This window comes from Epargyreus clarus, unplaced genomic scaffold, assembly GCF_041222505.1.
Source record: "Epargyreus clarus isolate Ecla_fem2 unplaced genomic scaffold, WU_Ecla_fem_2.2 ptg000012l, whole genome shotgun sequence".
Taxonomy (NCBI): domain Eukaryota; kingdom Metazoa; phylum Arthropoda; class Insecta; order Lepidoptera; family Hesperiidae; genus Epargyreus; species Epargyreus clarus.
This window is the reverse complement of record NW_027332220.1, coordinates 3,890,489-3,908,324: the sequence shown is the minus strand read 5'-3', so window position 1 is coordinate 3,908,324 and position 17,836 is coordinate 3,890,489. Positions and strand designations below refer to the sequence as shown.

Sequence of the window (17,836 nt, the reverse complement as noted above, 5' to 3'; positions counted from 1 at the left end):
GGTGGACTGCATGCTCCTCTGCTACTCCCATATTATAAAAACGAGTCGCAGCCATTTCCATAAAATTGCTTCTTAGAGATTATGACGTTAAAAAATAAAACAAAAAATCGTAAACAATTTTTTAATAATATATCAAAATTATTTACACATTATGTACACAATACATATTCACAATACACAAAAACATTAACATCACTGTAAGCATCACTTGTTCCTAGTATTTTCATAATAAAATATCATATCTTTAGAACCAAAATGACGCAAGTGTAAAAATCATCAGCAATAAACTGACCAACATCCGTAGCAGCTTATCGTTGATCGCTGATGTTATGTAGGGGTTATTAACAAAATCAATTTGTTTCCTGTCATTACTAATAAACCTATCCCATTTTAGTTACAAAAGATCGAAACTTGACATCACCTGTGTCTACATTACAAATGTAATCTTTGGTAAGCAAAATTTGGATAGATTGCATAATAATAACGTAAAATGTGTCAAGGGATCCAGTGCAACATTGACTCGTGAATTACCGAAGTTTTGCTAGATGTTGTAACAATAATATTCGAGTCAAACAATTGAAGGCAACACGACAAATTTAAATGCATTATTATGTATGACGACCCGCGTGGAGGAGCGGTCACCATACCGGTCTGACGCGCAAAGGGTTCCGGGTTCGATCCCCGGCCAGACAGATATCTGAATGATGAATTTAGATATCTGTTCTGGGTCTGGGTGTTTGTGTCTTCGTCTTTGTGTGTGTCCATGGCACCCACGATACAGGGAATCCTAGTGTGGGGCTGTGAGTGTAGAAAGCGTTTAAGGGTTTATGTGCATGATATTTGCACTTACGTCATTATAATTGCACAGGTGCGATTATCCGAATAAATTGAGGACTATAATATTTATTTCATTATCTGGTTTTTAAATGCTTCTAATACATGACTGTAATGTTCCCCTAATTTGTAATAATACGTACATATAAAATTGTAATGTAGAAATGTATAACTTGGGTCAATAAACATTGTAATTTGAAATGACATTTCTATTTACCATGGGCTTGTCGTCGATATCGAGTGAGCGAGAAACCTATATGAATGTTGCCTTTTTGGATTACAATATTTATTGAATCAAGTTATAACATACAGTGCTTTTCATTAGCTTAAATAAACGGTGGTAAGTACATTTTTGGCAAATAATTGTAATATAAACCCAAGTAATTAAAAAGATTGACGATTACCGCTAAATGCAGTGTCACGAAATTGGACCCCATACTCTAGAGGTCCAGGATTCTAATCCCTGGCTTGCTTTCTGGTCTTCCGGGTCTGTATTCATAAAATTAGTCACCGGTAATCTTTAACTGAGCCCAAATAAGACAGAAGTCAATAATGCAAGTCTGAAAGGTGTCATAAATCACAGTTATTCACCTGGCAAGGCAAATAAAATTTATTTTTGGTGGGATACAATTAAACTCAAAATCAGGCAATTACAGGCAATATTTTGGTTACAATTGTCCTAAGCCTGACTGATGGAGTAACTACTGATATTAAAATTTGCCTGCCCACAACACCGTACCATGACCGTACTATGATCGGTCGAAACAAGACAAAAACAATCTTGGTAGGAATCAGATAAATGTAGTGGAATCTCTTATAATGATTATATTGATAATTTTCATTATTTTTTGACTGTTTTGATACGATTACGGTCATGGTACGGTATAGTTTGAGTACAATAAATAATTCCACTGCATATGTAAAAATTAAAATATAAATATTACAGCAATGTTAGGTAGCTACCATAAAACGCTACATTAAATGCGATTTTATATAACAGTTATTTTTTCATATACACGAGAGGCTATCAGTTTATAATTGATCAAGTAAAGGAACTTATGAGGAAACATTCAAACTTAGATTTTAACGAGATGATCCTTTAAATATAAGGGCCACAGCACACATACGACTTTTAGCATTTAACGACGATTTAACTGCTTTTCGGAAGCACATGTTCGAACGCCGATCGCAGCATATTTTAAACCCATAGTGCAGCAATTGAAAGCATAAAATGCGACGCAGATATAAAAGTCTAAAGCGACTGTGCGACTATGTTAACATACATTTTAACGCATGTTTTCGATACCGTTATCCAACGGAGCAAATCGCCTTAATATTATATAGCGTCATGCAAACGCCAAAACGCCAATCTTAAGCTAAAAGTAGCATGTCTGTTAAGGCCCTAACAACAAAAAATACATTTGAATAGTACTTAAACGTAAATAGTATAAAAACATCATATTTAAAAGCAATGTAGCTAATAATACTTACATTTACTTACGCAAATATTACGTCATTCTAAAAATAACGGTAGTAAATACGACGAGTTTATCGTTTATTATTAATTATAGCAGCTATGTTATTTTATAACAGTTATTGGAAAGTTTTTGATATGTTATTATTAATGAACAGGATTATTTGGTAACTCGCAAATGCTAAACTATGGAACATAGCAAGTACTTAAATATTCTACTAAAAGGTATTTTCCACTAAACGACTCCGTTCATCATTATTTTAAAAGAATTACCTTGTAAGAATTCAACAATAACTTATTTACTGGACTATGAACAAAGCCTTTTTAGCACGGGTTTAAGTCACTTTTGGGAAATAACATAGGTATTTAAAAATACTACAATAATAATTATCTCACTTAGCACGCCTGTTCAAAACAAACATTGTAACGGCACGCGCTTACATGAAAAGTAACTAATTAGAAGCTTTCATTCCTTATTTAGTCTCTTAATACATCTTTAAAAATTCCACTCAATAACGTTATTAATACAACAGCTTTATATTATAACGTTATTAAAAAGAACTCTTGGGCAATATTTCACGATTCCAATCCGGTTTAAGTTGTCTATTAGTAAGATAAATGATGCTGCTAGAACCAGTGTCCTAACTGCATTTTAATGATTTTTGACCTATTTGTATTTTCGTAATTTAAAAATGTTGTATAGTCCGCGTAAAAGTGCTAGTCCGTTCTGAAAATAGAAATGAATCGCGTCACCATAGTAAATTGTATGACTACACCTCCACGCAACAACTTCAGAGCGGACTATACACTTTTATTTTTCTCAATATTGTAAATCCTTTTTTGTAGCTAGGCTATTCTAGTTCTAACAGCCTCAAATTAAGTAGAAGATTATTAATATTATTTGATAACTTTTTCTATCAAGTAAACTGGTCAGTCGCTTAGTAGAAAATAGCCTTAAAAGACAGACACTAAACGCTTATTATGGCAGTTGATTAAGGCAATTCAGTCTAAAATGGTACAATATATGAGATACTTATCCTACTGCATGCATCTTCGTTCAACTATGAACACGTTCTGTTCGTGATTCAAGTTCCTTTATTCCTGTTAATAGTTAAAATACTAACGTTAAGGCAACTTCGAAAACCCACGAGGCTTATACAGGAGCATGTTAGATGCTCTAGTATGGGTTCCATAAGGCAAAACGTGACGTCATTAAAAATGTTTTTAGTTTTGAATAATTGACATTTAAATACTTATTGCAATGAGGTATTAGAGATATTTTATATATCTCGGTAAAATACTTCAGTTTTTTCAAATATCGTTTAAACATAACACAAATATAGAAAATATCAAATAACTTACAACAGCAACAATCCAACGCAAGCGTTATAACTACATAACGTTATTTCGTTATAGCTATATTTTGGTAGTTGAATATCCAGTATTATTACGTCATATTAGGGGAGGCAGGGGTCCACATAGGAATGATAGGAGGAAGTAGGAGAAATAGTAACTTTGCGACGACAATTGTTGACATAAATTAAAATTATGAAAATTCTATAAAGTTGACGAAGTGACGTCACAATATAGGCAGATAGGGCATGTAAAAAGAAAAGGGGAGCCGACACTTTATGACGTAATATACAGGTAACACCCGTTATTAAAAATCAATCTATCTAATATTTATGTAAATGGTGCACACCAAGGATTAATTCCTTGGTGTGCACCAAGGATAAAAATTTCATAAGGTCTAGTATTAAGATATACTCAAATCGTATTAAGAAAAAAATCGTTGGTAGGGAAAACATTGGATAGATTGGTTATTAATAACAGGCGCAAAACAATCGAGGCATTGTCAATGCAATATTTGTTGAACGGCTTATTACAAAATAAAAGGTAGAAAAGAGAAATTTCTGAATTAACTTTAAGCAAAAAAAAGTGCTTATTTTTTATAAGCAGCTAGATTTTATACCTTTTATTTTGTACTTTCGATTTTTTTACCATAGAACAAGTATCGACAAGAATAGCCTCGATTAAAACGAATAATAATATCTACTTACATGAAAAATATTTCCTGCTTGCGTAACGTAACGACATTAAAAATATTAAACGACAAAGGAAAGTTATAGATTATTTTTAATAAGATAAAAGTTGGTTGTATTTTTTTTTCATTTAAAATCTAAGAATATAAAAATTATACACTCGACTAAATTTGTTATCGCACGTAACTATTAACGTAAAAATAAAAAAGACACCTTTTGCCCAAACTATCGGCACTATGAATCCGTTCTCAAATGTTCAGTATTGAACCGTTCTCAAATATATTGCCAGCAGAAAAAAATATGTTAAAATCTATTTCTAGTCGATATATTGTTCTATGTTAACAGTGCTTTTGCAATATAACTATCTATATAGCTAGTCTAACTACAATAGCTACGATACAACCAATACTCTTCCCAGCGCTGGGCGAACCACCTCCACAACAAACAATGGTCATACTTAATAAACGTAACAATTATTTCTTTTTCCCAAAATCCCTAAGAATTTCTATTTTTTTTTAGATTTCCTATTCTTAGAAAGTAGACAGACATACATTTTATTATAAACGTATCGTAAACAGTAAAATAATGAAACGTACGTATTTTTCACACAATTGTAAATTTTCATATAATATTATCATAGCATTTTTAAATTATAAATAGATATATTAATTAAAATAACATAACAAAAAGTGTTATTGCTTAATTATGTAAGTTTTACAAATATCTATTTTTTAAACTTATTTCATTATTTAAGCATTTTATGAAAAATACAGATCGTATAATTGTTACGTTTATTTTTAGATCTTTCTACAGCCTTACTAAAAATACAATACCAATTAGTGTGGTGGTCTACGTTTAGTCACTTATTTGTAGATTTTGTTTAGACTTTGTAATAAATAAAATTGAATTGTCTGTTTGTAATATCAAATTACATACTTTTACTAAATGCATTTGGAGCTATGTACGTTATTTATATCAAAAAATCAAAGATTTTTTTGTTTTCAGACATATTCCCTATAGAGTTACTTTGGATTAAATTTATTATGTCCACGAAGAAATATTCTACATGTAGGATTTTTGATTAAAAAAAATATACATACAAACATAGTGTTAATTTTTTTTTGCAAGATTATATTATATCCACCACCACCAAATCACACCAATTCACTTTCTATGACCAAACACACCACCACACCCCAAACCCCTCTACAGTGACATCTACATATTTACTGCAAAAACATTTTCTATGGTCAAAATTTTAATTTAACGGACAAATTTATGTTCTATTCTAATTATTTCTACTAATACGTATTTGTATCGTAGTGTAGTTAAACCGTTATAAGTTACTCGTACGTATATACTTTAAAAATAAAATAAATACACTCGTGGCGCACTTTTGGCGCAATATGTAAATTATATTAAATCCTGAATCGCGCTTACGACTTTTTCTAAACATCACAATTAAATGTCGAACTGAAAGTGATAAAAGCATACTTGCACTCCAAGCGTGATCACATGACTAGGTGTAAGATTTCCTACAAGATGACATTTGCTAGAGGATGACAATTATTAAAAAATGATTTTAAACTAAAAAGTTTTCATGACTAAAAATATAAAATGCGTAATAGAGTTGTTCTTTTTATATAAACTTTTCCCCACCTTATTTTTTAACTTTTTGGATCCTATATGTATTCCCCAAATTGACAAACAAATCTGACAGTAAATTTGAAGACATCATATATTCATAAGAGTTTATACACTTTTATGGTGTATTTAATATAATTTAATTTAACATAATATCTACAGGCACTGGTATGTCAGGTACGGTCTGTGAAAAACAAAATCATATCGTTCAAAACAATTTTCGTGAACTTATTTATAATTTTTGTAAAGCTATCGCGTAGGCACGGGCCTTCCTGCCAAAATGAATATTTAAAAATATTATTTTGTCTGACACGACGCGTTGAATGAAGCCGTAACCTTCTGTTATGTCTCGTTCAACTTTGCTCAACACAGACCTTAGCACAATGACATCAAGTTTTGTCCGTTAAATCAAACATTTAGTGAGACCACCACAGAGGCGTAGCGTAGTGGGAACGGCCCACCCAGGGCGGCACTTTTTGTACGGCAATACTTTAAAAGTTAAAAGTATTTGTTATTTATATTTCTTTAGGTTAGGAAGACTTTTGAAACTCAACATGCTATCGTAATTTTAAGGGAAGGGCGAATTTTATGAATGGCGTATTTTTTTGCAGATTTGTTTCAGAGACTTCATTTATACTGATTCTTAAGGAAGACCGTTTGTGAGACCGATCAACCTCTTAAAATTGAGAGAACTCAAAAACGGCCACGAGCAACACTTAGGGGGCGGCAACAATAAATAAACGTACTTTTATTGCCGCCAACTTCATTCAGAGAATATTTTTTTCAGGCGAACATTTTTTGCCGAGCCATCACTATACAGGGCGGCAATCTGTTTTCGCCGCTTTATTTAACTCACTACGCGTTTATATTTATTCTTTTAGCTTCCTTAGAATAAATATACATTTCTACCCTGGGTGACTCGAACCCACGCTACATGACTGTACCTACATAGCACCAGGATTACCGGACGGTTATATATTTGGGCTCCATGTGGCCGGTGTCGCTGAGGGAGCGCAGGATCACGTTGCCGTTGGGTAGGATCGACAGCCACGTGATGGACCCATGGTTTAGAGATATCCGGAGCCAGCCCTCTGGCGGGAATTGGAGGGCTCTGAAACGTAAGGGAAAATATATCCAATATTTTTTTTAAAGATGGTTTTTTAGGTTAATTATGTTGACAGACAACAAAAGTTACTTGGCCAAGTCAGCTTTTGTAGTAAAATTATATCACTCTGTTCATGTGTTCAACCCCAGATAGGATTTAAATCTTAGTTGGGGTTGGACCGTATGCGTCGTTATTTTTTATACCTGGCCAAGCTCAAATGCCTCGGGCGTTACATATACACAACCTTCAAGAGTACAGAAGCACTCAACCTTGCTCTTATAAGGAAATAAGTGTAGCGTTGATGCCTCTGGAGTCGAGCCTCGCAGTGTCCTACCTTCACCTAGATTAGACATCTATGACAATTAGTAATAAGAACAATACCTAAACATAACACTATCAACTTACTTGCAAACAAAGAACCTGATGACGTTCGCATGGCACACGAGCAGCGTGTACGAGTCAGCTTGCTGCTCCGGTGGCGCGCGGTGGAAGTACCGTCTGAAGGCCGCCTCGATACGAGCGCCGTCCTGGAAGAACTGCTACGCGATGCCAAACGGTACTGCGTTAGTGATCAGTTTTGCGTACTCCCGGGGATGGGGCGGCAAAAGGGAGGAGAAGGGGGGACATTAAGGAGTTTAAAAGAAAACGGAAAAATGGATAAAAACATAATGATAAATTAAGTTAAAATAACAAAAAAGGAAAAATAGGTAACCGGATAATTTGGAAAATAATGGGACCACATTTTTTTTTTCAATTTTCGAAAAATAGAACAGGATTTTCTATGATATGGGAAGGAATGTAGGATAATCGATTTTGGTCTTTCCAAAGGAAAAATACGTTTTTGATATTTTAACAATGACAAATAATAGTAACAAAACAAAAATTAAATACACAAAATAATTTTGAAAAAAAATTGACACCATATAATATAACATCAGTTCAACCAATAAGAAACATGTTTTTAAATTTGTACAAAAATATTATGTAGGTATACCAAAAAAAAAGGAAAAAAGTATTAATATTCATTATACTCATATATTAAGCGTATTTGTGGATTAGTAGCCTTATTAGGATCATCCATAATATGAGCTACATGAATATCTTCTAAAGCCACAGTTATGAAAAAATGTTAATATAGATTAAATTATATTTATTATTCTATACTATATTGTCCCAAAATTATACCAAAATAAATATGTAAATGCATTCAGAATAAATAAAAAAACAATCGCAAATAAGCAATAAAATACTTCGATATCTATAAGTTAAATACAAAATATATTATTATGTTAATTTAAGCATTTGTTATATCAAAATAAACTAAATTAGTTCTAAACAAGGGATAAGATGGGTATGGAGTATGGCAAAACTGGTCGCTTCAAATTTGCAAAATATATCTAAAACTATTCATACTACTACTACAATAGACTAAATAACCAAATAACGAAAGTCATTTATTTTTGTGTGATGTGATTTCTTAGTAGTATTATAACAGAATGACATATGACATAAATATAATACTTTTGTTTCACACAGTGGAAGCAGGACATGATCATGCAGCACATGTGATTTTAAGAGTGCATTGTCACCCATGAACATTTGTATCTTGATGCGTGTCACACACTATTACCTCTGGTGAGCAAGTATTTTTTTTAAATATACGAGTAGCAGACAAGCATGCACCTGATAAGTGATCACTGCTGCCCATCGACATCTGTAATCAACCACAGATAAGATTAGATATCAACTTGAGGTCCGCCACAAACGCGCCGCTGGAAGCTGATTAAGCTGGAACGCTTCAGAAAAGTTTTGTCTCCCTTACCTTTTTTTGTCACCCTTCAAACCAGAACCCAGCAGCGCCTAACACTACTGTTAATAGGCATAAATAGATGTGGCGTTGGATCCACCGGAGTCGAACCACAAAGAGTACCACCATAAGTAGGAACATATAACATCCTTAACATTCATAAAAGTATTTCTGAATTACCACACTCTTCAAATTAGAACCTAGTAGGTTTACACCGCTATTATAAAGCAAAGTATTATTGTAATCATGCTGCCACCAAAACTCGAGTTTCCTTCGACCTATTTAACTGATGTTGTACCAGCGAGTGATCTGCATGAGCTGCCTATTTACTTATTTTGTCTATGATTAAATATTTACAATATATGTTCTACAACTTTTAAACGTAATCAATTGGGAACATATTGTATTTAATAATGGGAAATGTAAGTACCTACTTATATATAACAATTCGCAACCAAGTCTTTTTTTTTGTTTTATTTTTGACTTTGACTATTCGTCATTACAAAGCATTAATATATATTTAAATAAGTTAATCGAAACATGAAATCTTAGCGACTAACTATCTATTGTAGTGCTGTCGTGAATCACACCCACCTTGCTTATCTACGTGCATATTTTATTACGTTATATAATACCTTAAAACTATATAGCTAATCTAACTTACCTTGGTCGCGAATTGTTACAGAGCGGGTCAATTATATAACTCGGATTTTCTAAAAGAATATCTCATTTTATTTAGTAAATAACGATATGTTATCGTTAATTACTAAATAAAATATTTATGGGTGTTCCCATTAGTATCACTTCACTTCACACATCAATCCCGTGAAATACTGCTAAGAGTCTATTAGTCAAAAAGTTTAGTCTTAAAGTCTCCCCATACGTATTGACATAATTGGGTTTAGTTAATCAAAGTACTCTTCTACTATTAACTGAGCTTGTTGAAAACAGCACAGGTTGAAACTCAGCTTCTCAATCGAGAGACCCTAAGTTCGAATCTCGATGCGTATTAGAAATTAATTATCACTTACTAATAGGTAAAGATGAAAGAAAGCATCGTAAAGAAGGTAGCCTAGTTCCTTAAATAAATAAGACTTCTCAAAGGTGTGTTAGGTCAACCAATGCACACTTGCCAGAAAGGTGGACTATGGTCTAAGCACCCTTCTTTGACAGGAGACTAATACCTGGCAGTGCGAAATTAATAGGGTGATGATGATCACACTATACAATATATCCATAGTACAAACTACAAATCTACAAACAATACAAAAAAAAACAAATCTTAAATTTGCAGACATGTCTCATCGCACACATTCCTCCCACTTCTAAAGAACACAGCTACACTATAATACAACTTACTTTTGGTTCAGGCCGCCAGTGTCCCACAGGGGGCTCCGGGGGGATCGGGGCCCCCTCCTCGATCAGCTGGCAGTCCCTCACTTCAATATCCTTGGGGAGATGCTTCGCTATCAGCTTAGCTGTCTCTTGCGCTCGCGTCATCGTCGACCGGACGAGCAAGTCCCATTTTATGTCGAGGGCAGCTAACCTCTTCCCTGTCAATTCTGCTTGTATTCTGCCTGAAAAATTTAGAATAAAAACACATTAACTTTCTTACAAGCCTTTATTTAATTTCCCTTATTAATGTATCATCATCATCATCATCTTCAATCCATTACTGTCCCACTGCCAGAATGAGAAGGATTAGGCCATAGTCCACCGTGCTGGCCAAGTGCAAAATAGTAGACTTCACATACCATTGAAAACATTTTTTTTATAAGATTTCTCGGGCTCATGCATTTTTCTCACGACATTTTCCTTAACGGTTTTAATAAGTGATAATAAATTTGTAATACGCACTTTCGAAAACCAGTGGTGCGTACCTGGGATTTGAACCTCGGGCCCCACGATCTAGAGGCCAAATTTCATAACCACTAGGCTATCACTGAGACTGACATATGAGAGGGTTAATTCTTGCCACTGAATTTTAAATCAGTTAATCCGAATTGATTGAGCTGAAATCGATACGATCGATAGATTGCATACACATTTGGTTTGTATGAAAATGCATGATTAACTGATGTTATTCTAATTCCTATAAGGCTGTCAATCCGAGATAGGGGTCGAATTATCAATTTAATTGTAACGGACCCACCATACTAGGGGTACAGCCTATGATATGGTGGGTTTGTCACATTATTATTTATACACCCCCCATCGTCCCCATCGTCCACTTATAAGTCTACTGATGTAAGGCAGGCAATTACATTTGAGGTTTTGTTGTAATCTTTTCGCAAAAGGTGGTAGTATCCTTTGTGGTTCGGCTCCGGCGGCACCACCGCCACATCTATTTCTGCCTCATAACAGTTGAAACAGGAATTGTGTTCTGGTTTGACAGGTGTGGTATGGGAGACATACTTGTCCGAGGCGTTCCAGCTTAGTCCTCAGGGGTAGCGGCGCATCTACGGCCGACCTGAGGTAGGAGTATCTAATTCTATCTAGGGTTGATTACAGATGTCCATGGGTGGCAATAGCCACTTACCATCAGGTGGACTGAATGCTTGTCTGCTACTCCTATATTATAAACAGAAAAACTTGTTTGTACCTAATCGTAGCAGAGTAGACAAATAAATTATGTAGTCAGTTAACAATTAGGTTAATCCCTTGGTAAAGATTTTTATCATCTTTAAACTTTCATAATACATCAAATCCAATATCTAAAGTAAAATGAAACACTCCAGTTGATTTGACAAGCAAAAACTAAACCCTTTATTCATAAATGTTTTCCTACCTACATGTTTTGACAATCACTATTTATATGAAATCTTAATACATAACATACCTTTCCCCCATATAATTAAAATACTAAAAGCAATTGCTATACATAACCAATAACAAAGCATATTTAAGAATAGACTTTAGTCTATCAGTTACTATTAGGTATCCCTATAATGTCAGGCCAATTCTCCGGTGGTGGGATCTCAATTGGTGGATCAGGTGATGATGACCCGGATCTTGGTTGATCAAGAACTCTACCCTCCGGACTCTGATATGTCTGGCTCCTAGTTCTAGATAACATTTGATCAACATGGCGCCTTACTAATTCACCTGCCTCTGTTCTCACCAAATAAGTACTTGGTCCTTCCACCATCTCTACCTGGCCTCTTTGCCATCTGGTACCGGGGCCATAGTTTCGTACCAAAACCAACTGATCACCTGGAATCTTCTATTAGAAGATCTCTGCGCTGCCTCCTCTAACTGTACTTCACTAGGGCGTTGCACATTCTCTGGATGAAGTACAGATACTGCAGTTCTATATCTACGCCCATTTAACATCTCTGCTGGCGTTTTATTCGTCGAACTGTTAGGCACAGTTCGTAGAGCATATAAAACTTTAGGGAGTTTCTCATTCCATGGTTCATTCATGTTTGAAATCTTCCTTAATTTGTTTTTAAATGTTTGAACAGCCCGTTCTACATGCCCATTTGTAGCTGGATGGTAGGGTGGAGAAAATATATGTTTAATGCCATTTTTCTTTAGAAATGTATCAAACTCCTCAGAAGTGAAAGTCCTACCATTGTCCGATACTAGTGTCTCTGGTAATCCTTGTGAAGCGAAGATCTTCCGTAAACTCTGTATGACAACACCAGAACTCATACTAGAAACAATTTCCGCCTCCAACCATTTACTATGAGAGTCCACTAATATGAGGAATGTCTTTCCTTGAAATGGACCGGCAAAATCTACATGAACGCGGCTCCAGGGCTTATCTGTCACAATCCAAGTCTGTGGTTCTCTAGGCGGGTTGTTTCGCACCCCTAGACACTGCTCACACTCTGCAACTATCCTTTCAATCTGGTTATCCATTCCAGGCCACCACACGTAACCTCTGGCATAAGCTTTGGTTTGAACTATACCAGCATGGGGGGCATGAAGTAACTTCAACACATCTTGTTGAAGGGATGCTGGTATGACGACTCTGTTACTCCACAATAAACACTCTTTATTGAGGGAAAGAGCCTCCCTTCGAGTCCAAAAGGGTTGCATTGCAGGGTCTGAGTTACTTCGTGACCAACCATGTAGAACCCCAAAAATTACTTTCTGTAATATTGGATCTTTTCGTGTCTCTGCCGCAATTTTGCCGGCGTTTAAATTCCATCCCTCAGGTTGTTCTTCTAAAAGTAAAACTTCTCTCAGAACATCATCCCCTGTCGAAGCGGTCTGGCGATGGTTCCACCTGCTGAGTGCATCAGCATGGCCAATCTTTTTACCCGGTCTGTATTCGATAGAATAATCGTAGCAGTTTAGCTTTAATGACCACCTCAACATCCTCGGTGAGATCTGATTCGGAATCGGTTTCTTAGGATTAAACAATCCCACTAAAGGCTTGTGATCTGTAATGATAGAGAACCGTCGCCCCGCTAAGAACTCATGAAATTTTGTCAAACCATACATAATAGCCAAGGCCTCTTTATCTATCTGTCCATATCGTCTTTCATGAGGTTGTAAAGTTCTCGACGCCATCATCACAGGTCTCTCCGAACCATCGTCCAAGATATGAGCAAGGACAGCCCCCAAACCATATTCAGAAGAATCACAAATTAGTAGCAACTCTTTGTTAAGATCATATCCAACCAAGGTGAGATCAGAGGAAAGAAGATTTTTTGCTTCATTAAATGCCCGCTCTTCCTTTGCACCCCATGACCAACATCTTTTATTGTCTAACAACCGATATAATGGTTCAAGAAGTGTGGCTTTGTTAGGTAAAAATTTCTCATAAAAATTGTAGAGGCCTAAAAATGCTCTCAAAGATTCTTTATCTGTAGGTGCTGGCTTCTCACGAATCTCTTTTACTTTGGCTATAGAGGGATGCAGTCCATTTTCGTCTATAGTATGACCCAGAAAGGTAATAGTGTTAGTTGCAAAGATACATTTTTTCAAATTAAGCCGGAATCCCATTTCTTGCAATTTTTGCAAAACACTTCTTAATCTGTGGTTATGCTCATCTTTGGTTCTCCCTGTAATAGCTATATCATCAAGAAGACAAGCTACCCCTTCCATCCCGGCCAAAGCCGTAGACATTAGCCTTTGAAAAATTGCTGGTGCCGCACTAACCCCAAAAGCTAACCTGTTCATTTTCATCAAGCCTAATGGAGTATTCAATGTCAGAAGTTTAGCAGTTTCTTCATCCACTTTTAATTGCGTATAGGCTTGCTTAAGGTCCAATTTGCTAAATATTCTTCCACCACTAAGTTTTACAAAGGCCTCAACCGATGTTGGAAGCGGGTAAGAATCAACATCAATAGCTGCATTTACTGTCGAACGATAATCACCACAAATACGTATGGATCCGTCTTCCTTCTTTACAATTGTCAGTGGTGTAGCCCATTTAGAAAATTTGACAGGTGTTAATATTCCTGACTTAATCATAACATTCAATTCATCATTCACCCTTTGCTTCAAAGGAAATGGTACAGGACGTGCCTTTAAAAATCTTGGTGTGGCTGTTTCCCGAACATGGAGTGAGACTTCTGGTCCTGTGTATGTTCCCAGCTCTTCTCCAAATAGATCAGGGAACTCCGTTTTTAACGGTACAAGCTCATCTCGAGACCAACACAAGCCCGTAACTTGAAGTCCCAATTTCTCGAACCAATTTCTTCCCAACAAGCTTGGTCCACTTCCCGCTACAACAATTAATTCACATTGTGCCTCCTTATTTCCTAATTTCACTTGAACATGGGCCACTCCTAATACTTTCAATGTGTCACGAGTCCATGTTACTAATTTGATGTTAGTGGGGTACAGGGGTGGTGCAACCGACCACAATTTCCAAAATGCTTCCTCCGATATTATAGTTCTTGAAGCTCCTGAATCCACCTCCATGACATGTTTTGTTCCATTTATGTCTAGTTCCACCATTATGGGTTTCAGAGTACCTTCTGCACACACATAGATTCCCATCATTCCATCTGAATCCTTGTCGGCTTCACCCATCTGATTTACCCTCTTAAGTTTCTTCTTACACACCGAAGCAATATGCCCAACCTTCTTGCAGTAAAAACATTTTACTTTTATAAAGGGGCAACGCTCTCCAGCGTTATGCCTTCTAGAACAATGTGTACATTCACTTATCGTTATCCTTCCAATGTCCATTGGTTCTGTGGCACTTGATGAGTTTTGCTTCAACTCGCTTGTACTGGGATAAAGTTCTTGCACGGAAGCCTGATGATTTAGACACATCTGTACAGCATTTTCATACATTAGATCCTTAGTCTTCAACAGCTCCCTCCGCAACCGGTCATCTCGCACTCCCAGCACCAAGCGGTCCCTCAACTGGCGCTTCAAGTCCATAAATTTGCATTTTGCACCAAGTAAGCTAATAGCAGCAACAAATTCTTGAATGCTTTCATCTTGTAACTGCCCTCGTCTGTGGAATTTGCCAGCTTCTAATATTTCATTCACATCCGGCTCATAAAATTTATCCAAGGCTGCCATAATATTGTTGAAATCCACATTTGTTGGTCTCTCTGGTACCAACAATGATGCAATTAGACTATACATCTCTTTGCCACACTGAGATAGGAACAATGATCGCGCTTTTTCGAGGTTAGAATCGCACACGCCGATTACATGAAGAGCACATAGTAATTGTTCCTTATAATCACACCATCGGTCAGTTTTTGGATTAAATTGGCCCGGAAGAGCAATATTAGCTGCGCCCCACGACATTTTACTTAATTTTCCTCAGTCGCCAATAAAATGAAACACTCCAGTTGATTTGACAAGCAAAAACTAAACCCTTTATTCATAAATGTTTTCCTACCTACATGTTTTGACAATCACTATTTATATGAAATCTTAATACATAACATAAAGCAATACAGGCAACAATAAATAGTTAAGCTACTATATAAAAATAGTTTCCTTGTGAAGTTGACAGAAACTTAAATGACAAAGTTAATGGTTTGTATTAAGCATGTTGAATAACTTCCGTTCACACCTGAATTTATATTGAATAAATTATTTTGCAAATTTACTTTTCAGAAAAACATCTGGACAAAATTCAAAGAAAAACTGAAGTATGAGTTACATCACTTTTACAGTTTTTTTTTAACCGATTTTCCATAGGTTTGAAGGTAACGGAGACATACATTTCCGAGGTGTTCCAGCTTAGCCCTCAGCAGTAGCGGCGCATGTGTCGCTGACCTCAGGTAAGAATATCTTATTCTATCTGTGGTTGATTACAGATGTCCATGGGCGGCAGTAGCCACATACCATCAGGTGGTTTGCATGCTCATCGGCTACTCCTATATTATAAAAAAAGAATATTTCGTGATGCCGCAACAGATTGACATGATTCAAACACCATTGTATGCGCCTAGGTTCATTACCATGCAAGACTATCTGGTAGTTCTCAGTTGATCTATAATGGTTTGAATTTGCTACAGTAAAATCCTTTTTGAAGCCCAAAAAATAAATAGATATCATAGCAATAGTATAGTTTAGAATAAAGAGTACAATAGAAAAGCTATCTTTTATTTTTGTTTTCCTACAACTTACAGAGTTTAGGTCAAAAACAGTCTTTACTAAATATAGCTATTTCTTACTACTTGAACCATACAGATTTACCAACTTAAAAATGTTAATTATAAACTGATAACTGTTTTTCAATATTTAACAGTTGAAATAGATAAAATTGAAGCTACAGAAATGTTATATGATTGACTGCCTTTATGCGAGTTCAATTTTGATTCATGTGAGGCCTGGAAGGGAAGATGTACCCTGGAATTACAAATATTTTGTTACCTATTTCAGTTAATGTCCTCTCTTTGTCCGTCGCTCCATCAAGGTTGTACTGGCCGTGTCTGATGAGGAACAGGTGCCTGACAGCTTTGCTCTTAGCCTTCTCGATCTGTTCGTTGTACCGGTTATCATCCTCAGGCTTTGCTTCACGGGCCGGACGTACTATTGATTCTGGTTCACGACTGTAATGTGTAAATTTTGTATGTAATATGTGTAAAACGTACAAAATTTATTTTTATATTTATATTTTTACTAATGCTGCATAATGTGAAGTGATTTATGGTCAAATGAAATAGAAAATATTTTGAAATTTCATTGAATCTAAGATATATTTTTGTATTACCTGCATATTTATTAACATGTACTTGCTGAACACACATACAGACACATGAGTTAAAATGGATGCCGGTTGGACGCGCGTGCGGGTGTAAACACGCGCGACCTGTGGTGCCGCAGTCGAACTATTAAATATATTACCTTCTCAAGCAGCCATTCTTTATCGCATACTAGTGGTGCCCGCGGCTTCGCTCGCAATCCAATGTGAAACATTCCAAAATCAACAACTACTTACGAATTAAAAATTAATTAAAAAAACCTTTTCCCACGGACTAAATTGTGAATCTAAACCGTTCTCAAGTCCCCTTCTTGAAGACATTTATGAACACACACAACAAATTTCATCAAAATCAGTCCAGTCGTTTAGGAGGAGTTCAGTGACGCACATAAGAAATATATATATATATAAAGATTATAAGAGAAAATATCATTTAACAGACTTACTGGTCCCAATTCCTCTCCCATTTCACACTGGGTGTGTAATTTGTGGTCCATGAGTTTTGAACATCGAACTTCTTTTGAGATTTCCCGAACTGATAGTAAGCGAAACTTCCACCAACCGCTCCGAGACTTATTAAGGCTATTTTGTGAAATCTGGACAACGAAGCCATTTTTGCCGACAAAATCTGACCTATTTCTCGCTTTGGCACATTTACACAGGTAGAAAAATATACTTATTATAATAAGATTAGGTACGCAGTGCCGTAAGTAGGGCAAGCCACACAGATTTAAAGATAACCTCTTTTTTTCTGAATCTTTGATTGAAGGAACAGCCCGAACAGCTTGGAATGACT

The 17,836-nt window shown here is 35.8% G+C and overlaps 1 protein-coding gene across 2 annotated transcripts; it reads right to left on the bottom strand.

The window, feature by feature from the left end:
• Positions 1-2,706: 2,706 nt before the first annotated feature.
• Positions 2,707-17,810, bottom strand: Pgam5 (Phosphoglycerate mutase 5). Of its 2 annotated transcripts, none has more exons than XM_073078162.1 (6): positions 17,487-17,810; positions 16,710-16,888; positions 10,266-10,483; positions 7,505-7,638; positions 6,959-7,105; positions 2,707-3,409 (listed from the first exon to the last, which is right to left on the bottom strand). In XM_073078162.1, exons 1-6 carry the CDS (start codon positions 17,651-17,653, stop codon positions 3,394-3,396), a joined length of 861 nt encoding a protein of 286 aa, XP_072934263.1. In that variant the 5' UTR covers positions 17,654-17,810; the 3' UTR covers positions 2,707-3,393. The 2 variants fall into 2 exon arrangements, with proteins under 2 accessions (XP_072934263.1, XP_072934264.1); XM_073078163.1 differs by having other exon boundaries at positions 7,505-7,635.
• Between the last annotated feature and the right edge of the window lie 26 nt (positions 17,811-17,836).

Bases quoted from the DNA above. Each gene is read 5' to 3' on its own strand.
- Pgam5 (XM_073078162.1), bottom strand. From the start codon at position 17,653: ATGGCTTCGTTGTCCAGATTTCACAAAATAGCCTTAATAAGTCTCGGA. The intron at 10,484-16,709 runs GTAACAAAATAT...TAAATTTTTCAG, and splicing joins GAGGACATTAACTGAAATAG to GCAGAATACAAGCAGAATTG. The intron at 7,106-7,504 runs GTAAGTTGATAG...CTTACGTTTCAG, and splicing joins ATCAGGTTCTTTGTTTGCAA to AGCCCTCCAATTCCCGCCAG.